The sequence below is a fragment of the Atheta coriaria genome, unplaced genomic scaffold, assembly GCF_025399875.1.
Source record: "Atheta coriaria isolate IRGN ID8LTWV9N9 unplaced genomic scaffold, Caltech_Dcor_3.1 hic_scaffold_4_pilon, whole genome shotgun sequence".
NCBI classification, from domain to species: domain Eukaryota; kingdom Metazoa; phylum Arthropoda; class Insecta; order Coleoptera; family Staphylinidae; genus Dalotia; species Dalotia coriaria.
In genome coordinates this window covers 4,316,530-4,338,556 of record NW_027045446.1, presented here as the reverse complement: position 1 = coordinate 4,338,556, position 22,027 = coordinate 4,316,530, and the positions used below count along the sequence as shown (strand labels likewise).

Sequence of the window (22,027 nt, the reverse complement as noted above, 5' to 3'; positions counted from 1 at the left end):
TGATCTTTAATTAATTACGTGCAGAGAAAACTGCAATTATTTCTGCTGTTAAAGCTCCACAAACCGTTAACCGTAACTAATTCATGTATTTTTTGCTGCTTTTTAATTGTAACGAAAACAATTTGTATGCCATAATAACGCTAATTGTTAGTGCTTGTGCAATTGCGGTAAAAATTGCAGTTTTGCAATTACCGCACTCCATTTCGAATCAACCCCTTGGGCGTCTCGGCGGGTTCATTTTCATTAATATCTATTACAAGCAGAACGCGCGTGCTGCACCTCTATGTCGAGCGAATTACAAATGAATTTGTTTGTTCGCAAACTATACCTGCGCAAAGTCGCTGCCGCTTGCGTTGGCAATTGAAATTGCAATTGATGCGAGGCATATTGAAAATGTACGCACGAGTTCACCAGTTTTATCGTGCGATTCACCGTATTATGATTCATAATGTTAAAGTTTACAAATACATCGAGAGCAGGAGCACATTCGCATGCAGCACGTTGTAACAAATCAAATAGAACGTGATATTTTAGCAACAGGTTTTATATTTGCCGTTGATGATTGTTTATTTATTGCAAATTATGTAATAAAACTTTTTGTTGCCGACATTTCAAGCAATAAATTTACCAGGTGGCGCTGGTATAGTTTTCATAACCTCAAACATTGTTCAATGCAGTTTTTTCACCTTTTTAGCTGTGATATTGTTGTTTTTGATTTATTTTAAAGCATTTTCTGCACCTGAAGTACAATTTATAATATATTTCTAATAAAAACGTTTTAGCCGCCATTAAAATGACTTAACAGAGTAAATATTGGCGGCGGCGGTGATACCGCAGCTTTTAACAACTCATTTAGAGTATTCGCGAAGTCGTTCCACCGCTGGCTGCTATCTCGCCAGGAAGTTGTGAAAATAAAAGCGCGTTTCGTGCGGTGCGCGCGTAAAGCACGCCTCTTTAAACGGCTATCGGTCGGGCGGCATCCGGCATCACTTACAAGCCCTCCTGCCACCCTCGCGCATAGCCCGTGTGTCCCAGTGCGAGCTGAATCTACTTAAAAGTAGGTCACTTTCGGCCGTGCGCGGAGTGTGGGTGAGAAGATGGGATGTCGGGCACGGCAATAATAATGATCGTGAGCATTCGCTTCCGAGGAGCACTTATACACCCCCGCGATAAAGTAGAAATGTGCATCGCCGGAAGTGAGAATGTGCCGGATTAATCGACGCTACAACGAAACGTAATACCTATTTACCTATTTGCTCTGAAAAATGATACTGACTGAGCTCGGATTACATCGCAAATGAGAAAACTTTATCGCTAGTGAAGGAGTACTACGGGGAAACAAATAAAAACTTATGTAAATAGTTATTTGTACTCCTACAGAAAATGCTTCAAATCTCTCAAGAACAGTAAAATTTTAGAAATACAAAGAAAACAGATATTTAGTTGTCAAATTTTCTTAGCAATACGCTTTTATTCTATGAAAACTATAAGATCAATACTTGAGAAAACTAATTTTTGTTGAAGAAACCCAGCCGCCGTTTTGGAAATCTTTGAAGCCAATATGCTGGTAAAACTCAAACGCTCGAGAGTTGTAAGATCGACCAAAGTAAGAAATCGAAAACTTGAGACAAAGGAAAACTCAACTTGATAATTGCGAAGCTGGAATGTAATTAAAGCGTCTCCGGCGGGCACGTCAGAGTCGCACAAATCGAAAATCGACCAATTACACAAACCAAAGAAACTATATACCTTTGAACGATCGAAGCAAGATAATCGCGTAATCTTTACTGCGCGCATAAAATCTTCACCATCTTGCCAATGGCCGACATTATCACGTGAAGATGACCCCCGTAATGTGCGAATTTCACGATTTTGCTATTAAAAATGCAAACGCGTGCGAAGGCGCGCACTCCTCGAACGATTATGCTACGTGCTCTGAATACCAAATAAAGAAATTTCTTTTTTTCTCCATCCGTATTCTTCATGAACTCAGCGCACAGCGAGCTTTCTTCTTAATTATATTCAGATTACTTTCGTGTAGCGAACTTTCGCAACGATCGCTGGCTTAAATAGCATCGAGTCGATACTGGCAAAAGCGTGACAATAATACAAACGTCGGTGATATTCAATGAACTCCAACGCATTATTCAAAGCACCAAAAATTATTTTAAATGTAGAAACCGTTTCTGGTCGCATGCTGAAATTTGTTCAAGCATGAAATATCTACTCGTACCGCCGCAGTAAAAAAATAACTGCTTCTATGAAGATCAAAGAAATTTAAAGTGGGATTCCACGTGTCACAGCTCAGCTTTTTTTACTTGCCCCTACAAAATATTTTCGTTCAACTTTTGCAAGTTCAGTTGATGTAGCCAAGGCAAACTTTAGTAGTTCTATCTAAACGCCTGGAAACCTTGAAGCGTTGAACGAATTTAAGAAAAATGTGACCGTGTAATGAGCAAGCACGAGGTCGACAGAAAAAGCTCGCAAGCTCGACGCCTTCGTCATAAATTTCGACTCCTCGGGCCCTTGAAGATTTTCTGCTGCGACTTCTTCTTGGATGTAATCTACGAGCCTGAAAAGCTCACGGCAAAAACTCGGCGACAATCTAAAAGCTCGTGATCTGGTGCTCTCACCGCACCCGGCAAAAATGGAAATATCGTTAATCTGCTCCGCGCACAATTTTTTTTCTCCTCTCGCCGAAAATTCTCAAAGGAAATTTAACCAAATGCGCCGCGCAACGCGGATTTTCCGCACTCCCAGCGCAATGATTGCTCATCATTTTCAGTGGACAATAAATATTTCGGTTATAATTTTTCTCCCCGAGGCTGTTGAAAATCTACGCGGCTCGTGTGAATAATAAATAAAAACGAGCAGCGTGCAAAAAAAGTGAGCAATATATAACGCGCAACGTACGAGTTGAAATTCAAATGTGTATTAAATTGAGGACTCGGTAAAACTTCCGCCCGCAGATGGAGTCGGGAAAAATAAGGATGAAATTATTCCGTATCCGAATTGATTTTGTGTCCAATTTGTTTGGCTCGAACCGGTGGGTGAGAGGCAGTAGAGTCAGCAAATCGGGAAAAGAAATGAAAAATGAGATTGTGCAGCTTCCATTTTTGCGCGCAAAAAATATTCAATTCGAAAATTAAATACACATTCATCCTTACATTTCCATTTTTAAATCAAAATTCAATAATTTAATAAAGTTGAATGTAAAGTTGGAAAATACTAAAATATTTGGTATGTTTAATTACCTCTCGGTGGTATATTGATTTGCTTTGTACTTCACATGAGAGTTTGTAGTGTTTGTTGAGAAAATCTTGCCAAAAACACAAAGCTCACGCCCATCAAAGTTACTCAACTGTTCTGTTCACTCGCTCTGTGTGTTCTGAAGTGAGTTGAAGTTGTTAGCTTAGGTTTTGTGCTCGGTGTACCATTCAACTTTGCCGTCTAGCGCTGCGAGGACTATTCCTTCGTCCTGCCTATTTTGGGCCACATTCTACAAGCTACCTATGAACTTGTCTGGCATGCTAGAAGCGAATTCGCCATGCGAATAGATTGGCATTCGATCCGATTTGCGATTCGAAATTGAGCTGTTTCAACTAGCTCGATACCAGTACAGACTGTGAATTGTAAATCATGAAAGATATTTTGAGACTTCAACTTCATTATGTTAAGTGATGAGGCTGGAAACCCACATTCGAGATTGATTTCACATACCTACGTTTTTCTTCTTTTTCCCATTGCGTTGGTTTTACGTCTTTTACTTTTGTTTACTACTAGGTTTTCACCGTTTTGCTTTTTTTCGTTTTCATCCTCTTGTAGCGGCCCAATGTTTGTTTATGTCTTCGCGCGGGTGGAAAACTGGGTTGTCGGCGCGCGCGCGTAGGATCGAACGTAAACGTAACGAATACACGTCGCTTTGTTGGGCCTACATGCGAATCGACGGGGCGGCGGTAAATAGGGCAAAGCTAAATTCAGGGGATCGGGCATTCGAGCGATGCTTGCTTTGGATTCTAAACCGAAGCGACGGATATTGAATGGGCGAAAAGCGTCTTGCCGGCGAATACGCGACCTGCGTGCGTCGCGAAAACTAATGCCAGCGAATATCGAACCGCATCGGGGGGCCACGAATTGAGTTTATCGAATGAACACACATCGCTTTCGGACCCAAACGCAATGTCTATTAGTTTTGCCTAATTGGATACCAATAGCATGAAATAGTATCTCAAAAAGACAAAAAATATCAAAATGTGAAAAAGTAAAAAATTTTTGGATTAAAAAGCAGAAAAAACGTTAATTATTTATGTAGTTTTTCTATTTCTGAACCAAAACCCTAGGTTTTTTGTTGCCTTAGTGTCCAAAATTGTTTTCTACCCAACGGCAACCGCAAATAAAAGTTTAAAACAGAGTTCCAAATCACAAAACTTTAGTTTACTGTCCGTAGATAGATTTTCAAAACGTGTTTTTCAAACACAGTTGGAAATTGTAACAGTTTCCATCACAATATTTACTCGCATATTCAAAAATTGTGTTTATAAAGTGTTAAATTTGCTAGATGTGTTAATATGATGAAGCTCATAACAATATAAGACTAAAATAAAGTAGAATTTCCCCAAGCAGAGATTACATTAGCATACGAAATAATTCTGAACATACTGCACGGACAATTCAACTCTGATGTCAAACAATCGTGGGAACTGCGCTGTGCGCGCCCTTGGCGCCAACATTGCGCCCTAATCCGACGGCGAGCGACAAACACAACATATTGTTCAGCTCGGCGTCTCGAAATCTCTTGTTTACGGCCTCCTCTCGACCACCGCATAAAGTGACAGGACGACAAGGGTATTGTCGGGCACCGAGTAGACAACTACAAAATGTCGAAAAGGGAGCCTTGAATGTGTGAATACACACGCCCGCGCGTTCGGGATGCGCCTGTCAAGTATATTAGCGACCCGATATTGAGCGCTGCCGCCTCCGCATCAGAAATTTGGATAATTTTAGAGTGCGCCGTGTGTTAATTGAAGGCGACGCGCGAGGATTTGAATCTTTGAATCCGGTAGTGCACTGCGCTGCTTTGAGTAATTTACGGCTTGTCGAGCGTATTAATGCTAGTTTGTTGTTTCTAATTATGTGCTTGCGAGCGTAAACGACACGTTAATAACAGTTCACACAAGATAGACGCGCCTTAATTGATTTGTTTCCTAATTTAATCTGACGATTAACAATAAGTTACAACATTTTACAATCGCACGAATTAACATTACTAAATATATATATACAATTTGAGCAGGCAAACAAAGCAAATGCTCTCAAAGGAATAATTTTAACCTGGCGCTTTGAATTTGTATTTATAGAACTGTCTATTCATTTCATCTTGCAAACGGATGTTTTACAAACCAACAAGGACGATGTCATATTTTAGTTATTTACAACATTCAAATTTATTGGCTTATAATTAAATTATTTTACGTGCAAATTTTAGAATATGTTTATTCTGAGAATTACCGATTATTATAATATATTACAAAGACTAGATTATCTTTGTTTTATTGTAATGTGCGATTTGTAGTGAATGTGTTTAATAATTAAAAGCTTGATTAAAGTTGTTCTAGGAATCAAAAACAATAGGATTAAAGAATTAGTAAAATAGATTATAATTAGTTGGCATTTTAATTATAAATTAAATTGAATAAATCAAAAAATAGTAAAATGACAACATTTTAAAAAACTATTTGAAAGTTTTTTAATTATTTAGTTTTTAAATTGTTCATTTTTAGCGTTAAATGATTTTTTGTATGTGTGTTATGTATTAATTCCATAATGGTTGGACGGATTTTAATAACATTTTCTGCTAATTTACAGAGAAGTCTAGCGGGTGATTATGTAAAGTTTTGCATCGAAAAATTATGTTGTTAAATGCAAAATATAGGATAAACTAACTTAAAGTATGTAATATACTATTTAACGCAAAATACATAGAACCTATAACTTTTGTTTATGATATAATTTTAGTTTGTATTTTATTTTCTTACTATTTTTGGTGCAGCGCGTGCATATCTGGCTCGGAATCCCTCTGCGCTTATAACTTTTAATAAATATGTTAATCCGAGGGCGGACCACAACCGCACACGGCTTTCCGACGCTCCGAAAGCAATCGCAATGCCGCAAAATCCCGAAAACCGAGAACCACAAAGACGCTCCGAGCTGCCCCTTTCTTATAGGGATGAACACCGCACCGCAATACGCAATACAAGAATTTAAGAAAAAGAGCAAACATTCAAATAAGAACGCGATTATTATTTTAGGTTTGGTGTTCTGCCCAAAGCAGTTACTTTGCGGATGTGGTGTGAAAAATCGACAGGAACGATAAACGTTTAAAAATATAACACATTACGAACTTGAGCCGAGACGAATGGCTAACACGGAATTAGGTTCCAAAGTTCAAATGTTCAAAAAACTAAATAGTTATGAACTCAAAATATTTATCCTCGGCTGCAAGGTGGGCAAAATTTTCAGTAGTTAGAAATGCCGAATGCGATGTTTACGCACTGTGAGCGTCGAATATTCTCCGAAATTATTCTGTTTACGTATTATCATCGCGTCTACGATTTTACGACACGCAGAATTTAACTAGCCTAGGTATAAACATGCTATTTCTTCAATTTTAACGATTCTCATTGCGTTAAACTTTAAAATAACTACGTTTAGCAACTTGAAAAAAAGTTTTCTTTTCAAAAAAAGCTTATGAATAACAAACACAAATTAACATTCCAGAAAAAATCGCAGTAATTATAAGATCAACATTATTTCAAGAGTATTACTTACTTTGAACGCGCTCGTTGGTATCCTCTTCTTTCACGCAAACTTTACAAAAACAACAAACTTTCGGTAAATTTAATTGTTTTCGCGCTGCGGCAAAGTTCAAAAAGTTATTTGGTCTGGTGCAGGCGAGGTGGTAAAGATGCACTAAATGTTTGTTCGTATTTTTTTTCTTAAGTTGCAAATGTGAATTGGTTGAAAGTTTGTGTCTTTTAACTTCTTATACAGTTGGCAGTTGCCACCGACGCTCGTCCTCTCCGACAAGTTGTGACATTGACGGATGAAGAAGCACGTGCGGACTGACACTGACACCCGTGTGGCGCACACTTGACATACCGGCGCCCCACCACGCGCGTTTTCCACGACGGCGGCGGCGGCTGCCCCCACTACATCGGCGAAAAACGCGTCGCGACGGTTACGGGTTACAGCGCACTCTCCGACAAGGATGCAAACTGTCCCACTAGGTAACGCGCAGGCGTTTAGATTAAATATCTATTTGTGTAGTAAAAATTGAGGATATTAGATTCAAAAAAATGAAATTAAAAATTTTTGTGGGCCGAATATTAGTTTAGGAAGTTGCAAACTTAAGAAAATTTATTATATATGCAAAAAAATATATTTTAAGATGAATTTTTGCTCATGTAACACAAAATCACGGTTTTTTTTTTAAAGAAAACTGCGTAAGGACGCTTTTGTGCTTGAACATCGATGCTTTTCCGGCGCGCTTATTTCTTTAAATTCTTTTCTTTTGTTTGGCGTTTGGGTGCGCTTTGAAATATTGGCCCATAAAAGTTCGGAATGCGTGGGCAAATGCAAAAAAACACAAAAACCGAAGAAAAACACACAAAAAAAAAACAACAACTGGCAATGCGAAAAAAAGAAAAACAATTTCCACAAAACAAATGAGAAAAGTACAGAAACCTACTTTAAGATGTTTGCTTTGCGCCCGAAATTTATGATGTGTTGCGCCCACCGGAACAGATGTTATCGCCAGCGAAAAGGGAAATAAAACGTTTTAATTCTTTTACGCTTCATTCTTGCTTAATAAAAAATTATTGTCCGGACTTGTGTAAATGTTAAAACATTATCAATTTTTTATGTCTGTCAAATGTGGTGTACGCGCGGTTAAAAATTAAGCGTGCAGAATACTTTATGATAAATGCATTCAGGGTTTTTAAGAAGATTAATGATCCATTTAGTTGCGTTGCGTGCGCGAGCGGTTGTAATGCGCGAAAGAAGATTTATCCCACTTAAACGCGAAAATGTCGGTGTCAGCGGAATCGAAAGCGTTGGCCAATTTTCAGGCCCATGGTTTGCACTATGGGTGTATCGCGAAGGCGCCGGGCAAGCATTCAACCTACATTAATTCTCATTTCACCTCACTATGTTTTATTTCATTAAAATACCCAGCAATACTATTTATATACAATTAAATTAATTAGTAAATTATTAATCTAAATGATTATGTAACTTAATTTTCAGTTTGTAAATTAAGAATTTAATTAATTTCTTTGTTTAAAATGCATTTTCTCGTTCATCTCGTGTAGGTACGAGCAAGGAATACTCGAGATTAACTTTATTCCGGTTATTATTCAAAGCGCCAACGTAATCAATTTGAACAATTGCCCTGCAGCGTATTGGCTTGTGCCACGTAACGCATGAAGGAAGCAATTCCAAGCACAATACAAAATTGTTAATTCACTAATGATTATAATGAAGGTAACTATATTTTGCAGAAAAAATATTTTTTCTAATTTTTACGTGTTTTATAATAAAAATAAACAACATTTAAAATTAAAATATCATTAAACTATTAAAGAAATATTTTAATATTAATTAATAAATTTTACATAATGACGTAAATATTAAGTTAATATTTATATATTCAAATTTTACGCAAGATTGGAGAAACGTTGTTTGAAATATTGCGAAACAAAGTAAATGAATTAATTTTTAGTTACTTATAAAAGAAAAATAAGCTTGTTATTGTAATGCACAAGATGGCAGCGTCTTCATTGAAACTTCAGAGACTAGGCCCTAAGAAATTGTCTTTTCTTTCGTCTTAACTCTGCGACACACAGTGACAAACCGTGTGTTGGTAGCGCAGACGATAATAAGTGCGTACTTATCATGAAATATCGGCGAGAGATTGAGAAAACAACGCCTGGGATTAGATAATTAATTTTATAAATTGGAAAAGTTAGCGGCAGGGTTAAAGCCGAGATTGGGCGGCTGTATGGCCGGCGCTCAAACTTCTTCTCCAGCAGTTGAGCAGCAAAACACGTCGCACGCGAAAAAAAACTAAGCGCACACCAACTTTCGTGCACTTTCAACTGTCTAACACAAACGAATAAATTAACATAGCATCCCAACTAAAGCAGCTTCAACGAGCTTAACTTCGGTCTCAACTTTAACTAAAAGTCTATTCATTTCATTCACTTTACACTCGACGCGACTGCTACTCAAATGTGTTTCAACTTTTATTTCGATTTCTTTGTCGATAAAAGTCCAAATTTACATTTTTAACATCCCAAGCAAGTCTAGACTTTTATTTTACTTATAAGGGATATTGCAATGAAGTTGAGATTCCGGTAGATAAATGGCCGCTAATTGAATGGTTGTTATTTCAGCGTGATTCGATGGCTCATTGTTGACGGTCAGTTAAGCTCATTGTAATGGTCAGGGGACTCATGAGGCACAGCATTGTAGATCTAGTTTTGTGCTTAAATTGTAATAGGCCGCGTGACATAGAGTCGAGGGTAGTTTGTTCAATTTCACTCCGCGAATGCTTCGAACCCTTCACAAACCGCAGCCGCGCGTTAATGGCACATGCCTCAGTGATCCCAAACGCACTAACAATAGCAATAGTAATAATTATTTCTTATATGTAAATTGGTAGCACATATAGAATTATGTTTGAGGGATTATTATAGTAGTAGAAAACCTTTGAAATAATCCTAAATAATATTATAACGACGAATGGAAGTTGATTTGTTTCTTTGTTACTCTTTCACACAAAAATTTGTGAATATATTTTGATGAAACTTTAGATAATTATAGTTTATTCATTAAAATAGAAGTTAGACCACTGTTTATTGCAAAAATCAAACTTAAAATGTATTAAAATTTAGAAATGAAAGTTAGCTGAATGATCTAATCGTAGTAATAGTTATATAATTTAAACATAGAGGGCGGTATAGTGCATTAGTAGCATTTCTCCTCTTTTTAAATTAAAATTGACAAAATTATTGAAAAATTCAAATTAATATTTTAGTAAAAATAATACTTGAATACTGAATAATGTCGGGTAATTTTGTCAACCGACGCGTTAAACTTATTTCCACGTGAGATGCACCTACGTGGACACGTGTTTGACCAATGATTCACGCCAGATTTACGCCGAAACACAAGCTGTGTGTGCCCAGGTTTATTTATCATTGGCACGTCGAAAGGGGTGCCCACGAAGTGTAAGTGCGTCTGCTCCAGCTCGCGCGCGAATTTTCAGCTTAATTTCACAGGTTTGGCGGTTGCGCCGAGGGGATGGACGCGTGTGGGACAGCGCACGGCGCTTTGATGTGTCGTCGTGCGGATCGGTAGCGCTGTGGTGGTGTAGGGGGCGGCGAGCCGAGATGGAAGCGACTGAGTATGCCATCGACGCCATCACTAAACGGCACGGATGATCGACGGCTTAAATGGCAAACCATAATTGTACATGGATGTGTGTATGCGGCAGGATTTGCAAAGCAGCTAGTATCTAGTCTAGTATATCATTTTATCAGGGTCGGAATTAGGTATTTGAAAAATTATTTGGTTTAAAAATCTATATTTTAAATTATTACTTTTTATTCAGTACTTTTCATTTAAAAGTTAATCTATTTTAATATTTGATTATTTAGATATTGATATTGCATTGTTATTAAATTATTTTGGCGATTTTGATGTAAATATTCTCATTTTATTTAATAATGTTGAAGTATCATCGACAATTCAAATTACTATTTATTTATATCAACTAATAGCATAAAATATGGATTATTGTGAGTTTTACAATGTGAAAAATGTTAAAAAAAATTCCATATTATTATTTTAGAATTTAATTAGCTGATTTATTAAGTTTATGATTCAGATTTTTTTTTGTACAAAACAAATTTTAAAAATTATTATAAAATCCGCACCTGTGTGATAAGTCCTACGTTATAATAGACTTTCCTCTCTTTGATCGGTCAACTTTGCATTTCACATGGCAGAGTTGCCCCGATGTCGCATATCGACGGTATAGTTCACAACTGAGAGCACATCGGCGAAAGCAGACGCTTCACTTTGTCCCATCCCTTCGACACGTGCACCCTTAACACCACCAGGCAAGCTAGTAGCATCTAAAGCAACGTTAACCCTTTTGAGCGCACGTTTATAAATAATTTGCATATTTTTAGCTACGAATTTTAGGTTTATCTGCTTTTTATGACAAAATTTTTTACAAAAAATTACTTTGTTGGCACATAAAATGTCTAAAAATTGTGCATTTGACCGTAACGCACGCGTCGATTATTTTATATTTTGCCACCGAAGCGTGTAGCGTATGCACACGTTTCTAAAAATACGGAATCGGTTAATTCCATTGTCATCACACGTTGGACGTTAATTAGGCATGCGTCGCGCGTTTTGTGACAAACAAAGCAAACGAAGTAAGCGAAGCAGTATAAAAAAAGGGTGTAGTGTAGATTTTAGGGCTTTGTTCCTATTTTTATTTGCGCGCACACCGCATAGTTTTCGTGGTCTGGACCCGCTGCGGCAATTTTATTTTTGCACCAAAGCAAAGCGCTTGAACTCCAAGTAAGCGGAGACTCACCGCTCAAAGGCGCATGCAGAAAATGAAAAAATAAACTATAAAGGCAAGCGCTTTATGCCCGATTGAACCAACAATCGACAAAGTTATCAATCGATTTGACCGTAGTGCTCGTGCTCGATCACTTTGACTTCTAAAATCGCTTTGAAAAATTTATTAGCAAAGCGTTATTTGAAGTGCGCGTGCGCATCATGCAATATTATACAATAATTTCGCAGTGTTTGCTTCACTGAAAATATAAAAAATGAATCTGTACGAATAAAAAGTTATGTGTCTTGTAAAATATTTGTTTGTGACAAAATATTCCGATGTTTAAATTACCATAAAACAAGGAAAAAGTTTGTTTTCATATCCAGGCTGAAACCTCCCCGTCGCACATATGTATTTAAAAGCCGGCGCATCAATTCAAACGCTCTCTATCTGTATTCATTCACGATTCTAATTCTCATTCTCTTTTCGGAATTCCGGCATTTGCATGCGAAAAGTTGGCGCAGTTTGCTCAATCGTCGGTTGCGCGTTCCACCTTTCACACGCGAAACGAAAGCTTGGCAAACGAAAACAGTTCGGTTCGCGGCCAAAGAAGTTCTGCACAAACTTCCGTCGGCAAAGAATCGAACCGTCGGCGAAAAGGAAGCCCACACTTTACACGAACGTGTTGCTCCCGAAACGAAACGGCGCGAGCACGAATTGCTTTCCACCGAAACGCTCAGCGAGTTTTCGCTACTTTAATGGGCTATTGATGCGGTTCAATGCAACCCGCGACCCGATTTCCGAACCGTTCGTAAATTCACACAATGGAACTTCTGTGCGCGAACTGCGCGCTATAATAGCACTAGAATAAAAAAGATAAAAACTTAGATCCTGGAAACGTGAAAGAATTTTATAAGTAATAAAGCGGATTAAATGATTTTCATCAATATAAACTTCCAATTTTTTTTTGATCCGTCAGCGATCAGTTTATTAGTTTTATTGGTGATAAACCCAACTAGACGTCATTTTTATTTTATTTTTTCATATAAATTTGGTAAAAATTTCATATAAAGTAATAAAAATTCAGGAAATATATATTTTTAAAAGTTTACCTTTGTATAAATGTGAAGGTGCCGGGCATTTATGTTTTATTTCTTTTTTACAATTTTTATTATGTTGTAAGCTGGTGAAAAGCCTCTATAAAATAACAACTCCAGCACAATACGGAACAGAAAACACAAGATAACAATATTTGCAGTCAGTTGCATGATTTCGGTCGACTTTGAGCCACTCGAAAGCTTGAAGTCGCTGCTAAGCACTTTCGACTCAAGTTGCGAAACAACCATTCCTTGAGTGTTCTAGTATTTTTTATTCTTTTAAGAAATCTCCGCTGGCAAAAATAAATCGCAAGTTGGGCAAATTTTTGTTTGTGTTTATGTTTACATTTTGCTTGTGATGTTTTATAATAGAACGTAATATAATGCTCATTCAGGTGTGATACATCAGGCGCGTAATGCTGTCGGAGTTCCTTTGTCGGTTCAACAAAGTGGCAAATTTCACGGTGCGTCATTCCGTCGATAATGCGATTATCTCCGCGAGCGGAAAAACTTGGCTTATTATTCTTTTCAACGTCGAGCGTTTGTCGAGCGCTTGCGTGCTTGTGGTATGGGGCGTTATTTTCGAGGGCGGCGCGCATTTCCTTCGTGGATGACGGAGGGTTAATTGAATCAAACGCGCGCGATACGTCGTCACACACGCTTCAAACGAACGAAATGAAACTTCAAAGCAGCCATTCAATATATACTCGACTTTTCTAGTAAGTAGACGGTTTTATTAGAGCTTTATTAAATATGAAAATAGTTTACGTTATTTATTATATCGAAGGCATAAGTTGTCGTGTTGAAATTTAAATTTAATTCAATAACTTACAAAAGTAAATCCTTTTTGGGTTTTTAATTTTAAAAAAATGTTTTTGAGCTTTTTGCAAATGCAAATGCAACAATTGTTGCATGCAAAAATCAATTAATTATTGGGAAATAAAATAAATAAAGATATTTTCTATTAAATGACCAGTTTATTAAACCGTGAATATTTGAATCATTTCACGAAGTAAATTTTATTTCAACACGACAATTTCATGCCATAAAATAAAGCTCATAAATTTTCGATAGGTTAAAAATCGAACTGCATTGAAATAAAGTTAAATTCAGCGCAATGCCCACGTTAAATAAATTAGAAAATAATTACACCCCACAAGCTGTTGACGTGGTAAGCGGGGTGACCAAAAACCACCAAACAACCCTATTTTAAAATACATACTTACAAATATTGATATACGCATGCATATGAATAAATATGAGTGTTTTAAACGTTTAAAATCAATATACGCAATGGGTTAATAATTTTCGTGTTACACTCTGTATAAGCGTATATATAAATTCCGGGACTCCAGCACGACCCGGACCGTAACAATTTCGTTCGATGGGTCACGGGTGCCGGCGGAGCACGTGGGGTTATGGCCCGACGTAAAAAGGGTAACAGCTTCGAGGCGTTAAATTGAAAATAAATGTAACGTTATACACATTTAAATATCGCCGGAGGCGGCGAATTCAAAGCGCTTTACTATAAAACACCCAAAGCAAAAAAAAACGGGTACAACTCACGTAACTAAATAATCACAGTTGATGTAATCGAATTTTCCAAAAAAAGTATTTCAAAAATATCCTAGATTATTGATTTGATATCAATAGAGAGAGTCTTGAAACGTGCGCCTGCAACATAATAGTTTTATTATTTCATTAGAAATCCTATTATTGGGTTATGTATTCGCTCCTGTGGGACGCATACGCGAATACCGCGTGATGGAGGTTGACTGCGCTCCCCGACGACTACTAACCCAGTTTTCCCAAGGAGCGTTCGCGTCGCGACAAGGACAAGCAAGGATTCTAATGCCTCGTGTGGCCGTGTGTTGTCTTGTCGTCGGCCAACCGTCACTTTGTTTTGCATTCTTACACAACATAGATAATGTATGCGATATATTTATAAACACAAATTTGAAGAGAATATATTTCAGTTATCTTTTATAGGAATTAATATAAAATCTAACGATTTATAAACGTAAAATTTTAAAGATCTAACTTTTGGTGTGTTTGAAAGTTTGTGAGAGCCATTTGATAAATTTGCTACGTAATTGAATTCCTGGAGCTGGTGTGTGCGACTTTCGCAAACTAGCATAATTTAATTACAAGTTAAAAGATATAAATTACTAGCGAGCGTTACACACGACGCACGATGCATAATTGTCGAGTGCAACACCGTGATTGGATGAATTTTGCCTTAACTTTTTAATTGTGACTATGCACAAACTGTAGAATACCTACGATCAATCAAAATATTGTTTTTATGAATGAAAATTAATCTTGACTTGAAGTTTACAATCTAAATTTTCAATTTTTATTTTGGATCACTGTGAAAGTTTTGCAGGTAAAAAACTTTTATTCGAAATGTGCAATGTACACGATTTTTTAAAGTAATTTAAGTAAAATGCAAAACAGCAGCGTTTAATTTAATTTTAGATAAGCTGTATGTGTGCGCTCACGTGTGAGCGTTTGCGTCTGCAAATTGCTTAGTATTTTTAATTAAAAACACAAAACGCAAGCTGGTTTAATTAAATTAATTTCGTTTTTTTGCCCAATGCCTAATGAACCTTCCACTCACGTCGAATGGCAAAATTAAGTCTTAAAACTTTTGTTCGCATCGTATAAATCCGATAGCAATGATTAATCCACACACGACACAATTTATCAACACGTCAAGTGCATTTAATCGCCGAGGTTATCTCCGAAATAACATTAATTATTATCCTCGATGCAAGCGCGCCCTTGCAAAATCCGATTGATACATTTCGCCTCGTGTATCGCAGGTTTGCCGCTGCAATCGAATCATGCACTCCAACTCCAAACAACTGCAATCACAACTGTAACTGTAACAAGCGACAGTTTTGATGGTGGTTGTTGTTGTTCATCGAGTGGTCGATAGACGGGGATGAATTGCAGTTATATGGGGCGAAATGATGGCCGTGTTGTGCATGCACATTATTTGCAATCGATTCGTCGTTATCGCTTTGGCCTAGTGGCTCTTAAATTTATACGCAATTCGCAAATAAATTCACGAACGCAGCGTGCGTGAATGTATATACATACATTGTACGCATGTTGATGTAATGACGGTTTATTACGCAAATTAATGGTTGTATATTAGTCATATTGGAATTCAGATCTCAGGTCTGCAATCAGGCAATCACATCATGGCGATAATTCATGGTAATGTTACACTTTAGATATAGTTATCATTATAGATATTTGTATTTGTGATATGTATTTGCTTCATTCATTTGTTTAAATTGTTGAAAATATGTCCTCGGTTTACATTCAAAGTAAATTAATGCTTAATTCCAGATTTAAGCACGTTGTATACTTTCGCGTTTATAAAACAAATACTTTTACTTCTAGTGCGTAAATATCAACTTTACGCAGTAGATACCTGCAAACTATACTCGTACTATTGATTCTTCAGAATATAGCGCATAGGCATCTTCGGCATCGTTTTGACAGGATACAGTAAATATCTTTATACGACTAACACGAATATGATATACGAGTATTCTCAAGATGACTTATTGCTTATAATATTTTACACTTTCGCGGAAATGTTGCCCACTTTCGGCTATTTCGAACAATCTATTTACTTACATAAATATCCTGAGATTGCGGTAATCCAAACACAAGTTGCTGATAGGGAGATTATGTGAAAATGAGGAGATTGAAGGTGAATGAGGAAACTCACAAACCAGACTGGCGAGCGACGCGCGACATGTCGAAATTCATGTGCGATGCGATTCCAGGCAATCTCCACACCGATTACGATTCGGAATCAGCGGAATCAGGTTACGCAAATAAATCAAAATGGAAATCGTAGTCGCTGTAATGGAACCATGTCCATAATTACACGTACGCGATTAAAATGAGATCAAATGTATACAAATGATTGATGAATGTATGTTTGGATAATACTTATGCTAAAGCTAATAAAAAGCATTAGTAAGAGCGACTAATCTATGATTTTGCATGTTGTTTGTGGACACAAAAATTTGCAATACAATTTAAATAATTATAGAATTTACTATATTTTATACTTGCACATATTATGTTATTATTTAAATCTACCGTTAAAACCAAACTAAAAACGATTCTGAATCAACATAAACTTTTAAAATTTCTGTATGTTTGGTTGCCTATAGTTAAACCTATATGTTAATATTTATAAATTCAATACATTCTTCTAAAGTAGGAGCAATAACAACGTATTATTTTACATATTTGTGTAATTCAATATTATATATAAGTTTTGTTTTACTTTAAAGTGTATTTCTAATTTATATTCACTTTTCAGGTGTTCTTAGTTGAGCTCAGTGGAGAACATGAAAAATAAATGTCATCAACCTAACCAGTGGACAGTGCACGTTTCAAACATTATTACAACGTGAATCGATGTTCGATACATAAAAATAAACCTCGCCTATTAAACCTACTAGAAGGAATCACAGCATAACATCAAGTGGAAGTAATAGAACGGGTTGTTCCAAAGTTAACCTTAAAATGAGTAATCCAGGCACTCCTAGACCAAGTCCCAGACCAACGCTGCATAGAAAAGTGAAAAACCCCGAGGTGATTGAAATTAAAAGTGATCCAGATAGCAGCGAAGTTTCCTCGACGAGTTTGGACAAACGTGATGAAATAACTAACGGTTCAAGTGATATAACTCATCAAATTCTCAATGATGATGTGACTAATACAAGAGAAGCTGCAGCTGGGGATCAGTGTGAGGACATTGCAGATATGGAAGAAACTGATCTTCTGGATGACTTCAAGATACCAGCACGTACATTGCCCGCCTACAATGCACCTGAAAAGATTATAATTGTATATGATAGTGCAATTGATGAAGTCAGCACAGGTTTCCTCATGAATAATGAAAAAATCTGCCCAACTGTAATGCTTAAGCGAAGTTTAAGGTTTTTCTTGTATAACAAACAATTAATTGATCCAAGACATGAGTTTGCATTGGTTGTAATTGATGACAACAGTGTGGTATGGCTTAAAGATTTTACATGCCACATAGACACAATTATCAATGCATTGGATGAGATCTCAGCATGTGAAACTGAAGACATTCTTGTACTTGATAATTTATTCAAGTTGATAGGTACCAAAGTGAAGATGCCTGAAATAAAGGAGAACTTTAATGTGCCACCTCCTTATGTAGTGAGAGTGCTATTCACCTATGGAAGGTCATACACAATGCCAAAGCTTGACTATCAACTTCAAGAAGTGTTTTCTTTGGTTTCTTCGCCATACTTTACATTTGATATACTAATGACACATGAGATGCCTAGTACAACTAATAATTGCATAAAGATTTTCAAGGATTTGCAGCAGATTGATTGCAAAGGTTTTGCGTACTTTTTCCCGGTGGGCAGAAGCGCAGCGCAGTTGCATTTGTGTATTGCTAAGTTGCTTGGTCATCCGTTACAGAGGTCTGTCCAACGCCTCGCCGATTATACTATTAACGCCATGGAGACGTAATAAGTAATGGTTGTGTAGGAGAAAAGAATGATTGTCATGCATGATACAATACTTGTATTTGTAAAGATTATTATGTACTTTAAATATATATTTTATTTACCCTTTGTAATATATAAAAGTAATAAATAACAATCTAAATTTAAAAAATATGCATGAATAACAGGGTTTTCTTAACCCTGTTTTTTCTTAAATAATTTTTCTTGTCGAAACCGTAGAAGTTCGTTGAAGTGCTTCTCCTCCAACAGAAAGATTAAAAGATTAAATTGCGATTATATCGAAAACAATAAGGGCTACATTAAAAATAATTTCATGTTCTGGTTCTTTGATAAATTCTTTACAAGATTTAACACTTGTTGTAAAACGACCAAATGTGTATAAAGAAATGAAAGAAAAGACTTGGTTAAAAAGAAATCAATTCTTTTCACTTTTTTATTAATTCAAAAATAAAAGTTGGAATTTTAAATTTCTGATTGCGGATTGTAAACAAACGATTAAATTTAAGTTATTAATTTTAGTATTATTCGCTCCTATCATTTATGTTCAGGCCCTATTGGGTTCTAAAGGTTATAATTAACCCGAATTATTTGAAACAGTTATCGACTTCTTTTAAATCGTTTAAAATTAAAAAAAAATTATGTACTAGCTTCAAGGCCTAGAACTGTTCGTTTTGTTCACTACTACATTGATAAAATCAGTGTTTATCAACAAAACACGTTTTTCTTATCTCGTTCTACTTGTCTCTGCGTTACCAGCGCAAGCGGCCGGTTTGCGTAAGTTATTTAGTCTGATTTTTATCGTCGCGTGATCCGCGCGCTTACCTCCTTCACGATTCTTTACGTTTCGAATGTTTCTTTTCCTTATTAAATAATATTACTAATTGCACTAATCTACTTTGCGCGAGCGGAGTTCGTTAAACGCGGATTGAACACAACCAGAAATACGAGTAGCAATGCTCGAGTGAGGTACCATCGTCCGTCGGAAGCTCTTCAATAATTTTTACTATGTACTAACAAAACGTAAACCTCGCGTTGCCTGTAATCAGTTTAGTATTTTAACTGTGTATAATAAAAATGCATGAATGTTATTCTGGATATCAAAAAATGCAATTTTCACTTTGCATCAAGGTATGTTCTGGCATTTCTTGTAGCTTATAAAGTCCAAATTCTGCTTATAAAATACTGGTATTTACAGCCGTGTGGTCTATGCAACATTCAACTTAAATTTGCTGATTTTCCACTGTATCAATTCTACCTTTGCTGTTCTCTGATTTTTTTTATTTCTGGTGTTTCCTTTGTATTGTGGAACTTTGTATGTTGTTATAAAATGTAATGGTTTTCTACTTGTACCACCTTGTTTCATGTGACCAGTCGTTATCTTATTTGAATCTCAATTTTTCTGTTTGTATTACCCTGTATATCAATTCCCTTTAGCACTTCGTGAAAATGAGAAAAATATTTTGCTTCCCTATGTTTTCCTTCTTAAATTTTAGATTTTCTTTTTGTAACACCCTGTAGATAATTTCCTGTCAGGTCACGTACAAAGCTGGCAGGATACATGTTTTACTGCCTGCACTTTGGTATTTCATTTTCTAATATTATTGTTTGTCTGTAACACCCGGTATATTAATTTCCTTTGAAGTTAAGTGAAAAACGGACAAGATATACGTTTTCCTACTTGTACTTGGGGTACTAAGACTTGTTTCAAAATGGCGACTTGTATTTTGTAACTGTTATATATTATGATTTATAGTTCTATGTATGTTTTAGTTTAATAAAGATATTTTAAAAGTGATTGTGGCTCATGATTTGTGTGTACCCCCTCCTACCATTTCAGGTACTTGAAAAGAATTTCTAAGTGTTGTGGTCGGCTCTTAAGAGAGTTGACACTTAGAAATATTTTTACAAGTCCTTATCAGGATTGTCCATATAAGGAGTTCCCTCTCTCAGGGGATGATCCCCCACCATAAAAATTATTGATATGCCTAAGAATCCTGGGGATGAAGCGTAGAGATATCGTAGCTGTAGGCTGGGCCGGGAGCAATGGATGCATCGAAGCAGTGGGCGATCAACCTGTAGACTGTCTTATAACGACACGCCGCCAAAAAAATTAAAAATTCGAGCCACTCCTGTTCTCGGTGTGGCTTTCTCTCATCTTACACTGTTCTCTTACTACTCCTCCTTCCTCAATCTTGTTATTCCCAACTTCCCTGTATTGCCATATTCTCGTTCTCCGCTGTTATTCGAATTTCACACGAAGTATAGATATTATATTATAGATATATCTATACTTCCTGGAATTTCATTTCAACACTGATGCCGCGCATAGGCAACCCACATTACTCGGATTTATTTTCATATTTAAGAAAACATCCTTGCTCTACTAAGATTCGAACCACGAATCTCTAATATGCAAGTATAGGCACACGCACCTCATCCACCGAGCTCTCTTAACATGCACTATTCGTTTCAGGTATAAATGTTGCACTTTTATTCATTTTTTTTTAAAGAACAAAACTTATGTTTTGTCACACACATACAAGAAACTTAAACCAAATGTTATTTTTAAACGATTCCTAATAACGACAAAGAGGATACAAAAATAAATAAACTTACAATTATAATATTAAATTGTCTTTTATTGGAATTCATACAAATAAGAAATTATTTTGTAATTGTTTTCCTTTTACGTGTGGTGAAACCATTTTCTATAGCTTTGTAACTGCTTGGCCAGTTGAATTCACAGCAAATGGTTTCACTACACAATAAATAAAAACAAATAAATATTAAAATTAATGAATACGTTAGTTCTAATTTGCATTGACGTCACTCACTTAATTGTCCTTCAGCTAGCAACTGACTTAATATATTTTCATAGTAAAAAATAATGCTTATTTGAACAAATTAACCGTTGAATAAATAAATAATAATACCAATTCGACATATTATCAAGGGGACGGTATCCGACGGCAGCCACCAATATTAGGATAAGTCACTCAATATCCGATTCTATGCGCGACAATTCAATAACTGCAAGCCACACATCCGCAAATTCATTGTCTACCATACTACTATCCCATTAATATCTCAAGAAACGCAATTAATAACTATGAAGAAAGACTCACAAACAAAACACGTGCTCACGACACCACCGCGCACGACCGACTAAGCAGGAAAGGGAATTGCCAGCCGACGTAAACATCTAGTTGGAGACCCCAGGTAAATAATTGTAGTATTGTATACTTTTATTATTTATATATAGATATAACAATGTCGATTAGTTTGATACAATTTGCATTTTTAATAGAAAAATTGTTTTTTACATGTCCATATGGCTTAAATCTATAATTGTGTTACTGCATTCAGAATTTAATTTAATTTCGGAATCCAAAAACAAAATTTAAAAATTAAAGCACATATCAGAATTTTATTTTGAATCATGTAAAACAATTAAAAAGTGCAAACAAGAAAAGTAAATAATGAAATTAATTTTCAAATGGCTGAAGAAATATCGGATTACAAGGTACTCTTTTGTGAAAAGATTACTTGACAGTAATCTCAGCCCTGCAAAGTGATTGTCGGATTATCGGGATTCCATTGTATTAACATTTGAAGAGTTTTTAAGGATAATTCTTGTATGAATTCGTATCCACTGAAAATTATTCTATCGACGGAGCTATACACGCGCGCACAATGTAAAACCTGTAAAAACTCAGTTCAACACGTAATCAATTTATAACTGTAAGCCG

At 36.2% G+C, this 22,027-nt stretch overlaps 1 protein-coding gene across 4 annotated transcripts in view; it reads left to right on the top strand.

Annotated features, from left to right (window-relative positions):
* The window catches only part of LOC135790274 (BRISC and BRCA1-A complex member 1-like), a 36,171-nt gene extending 17,742 nt beyond the window's left edge, over positions 1-18,429 (top strand). The window contains exons 1-2 of one of the 4 annotated variants that reach the window (XM_065300454.1): positions 13,325-13,454; positions 17,090-18,429. In XM_065300454.1, coding sequence (XP_065156526.1) covers positions 17,296-18,282 — 987 coding nt within the window. In that variant the 5' untranslated portion in view covers positions 13,325-13,454; positions 17,090-17,295 and the 3' untranslated portion in view covers positions 18,283-18,429. Of the gene's footprint in view, positions 1-13,324; positions 13,455-16,930; positions 17,021-17,089 lie in introns of those variants that run through there. The other 3 variants (XM_065300453.1, XM_065300457.1, XM_065300456.1) reach the window with 3 other exon arrangements.
* The last annotated feature ends 3,598 nt before the right edge of the window (positions 18,430-22,027 follow it).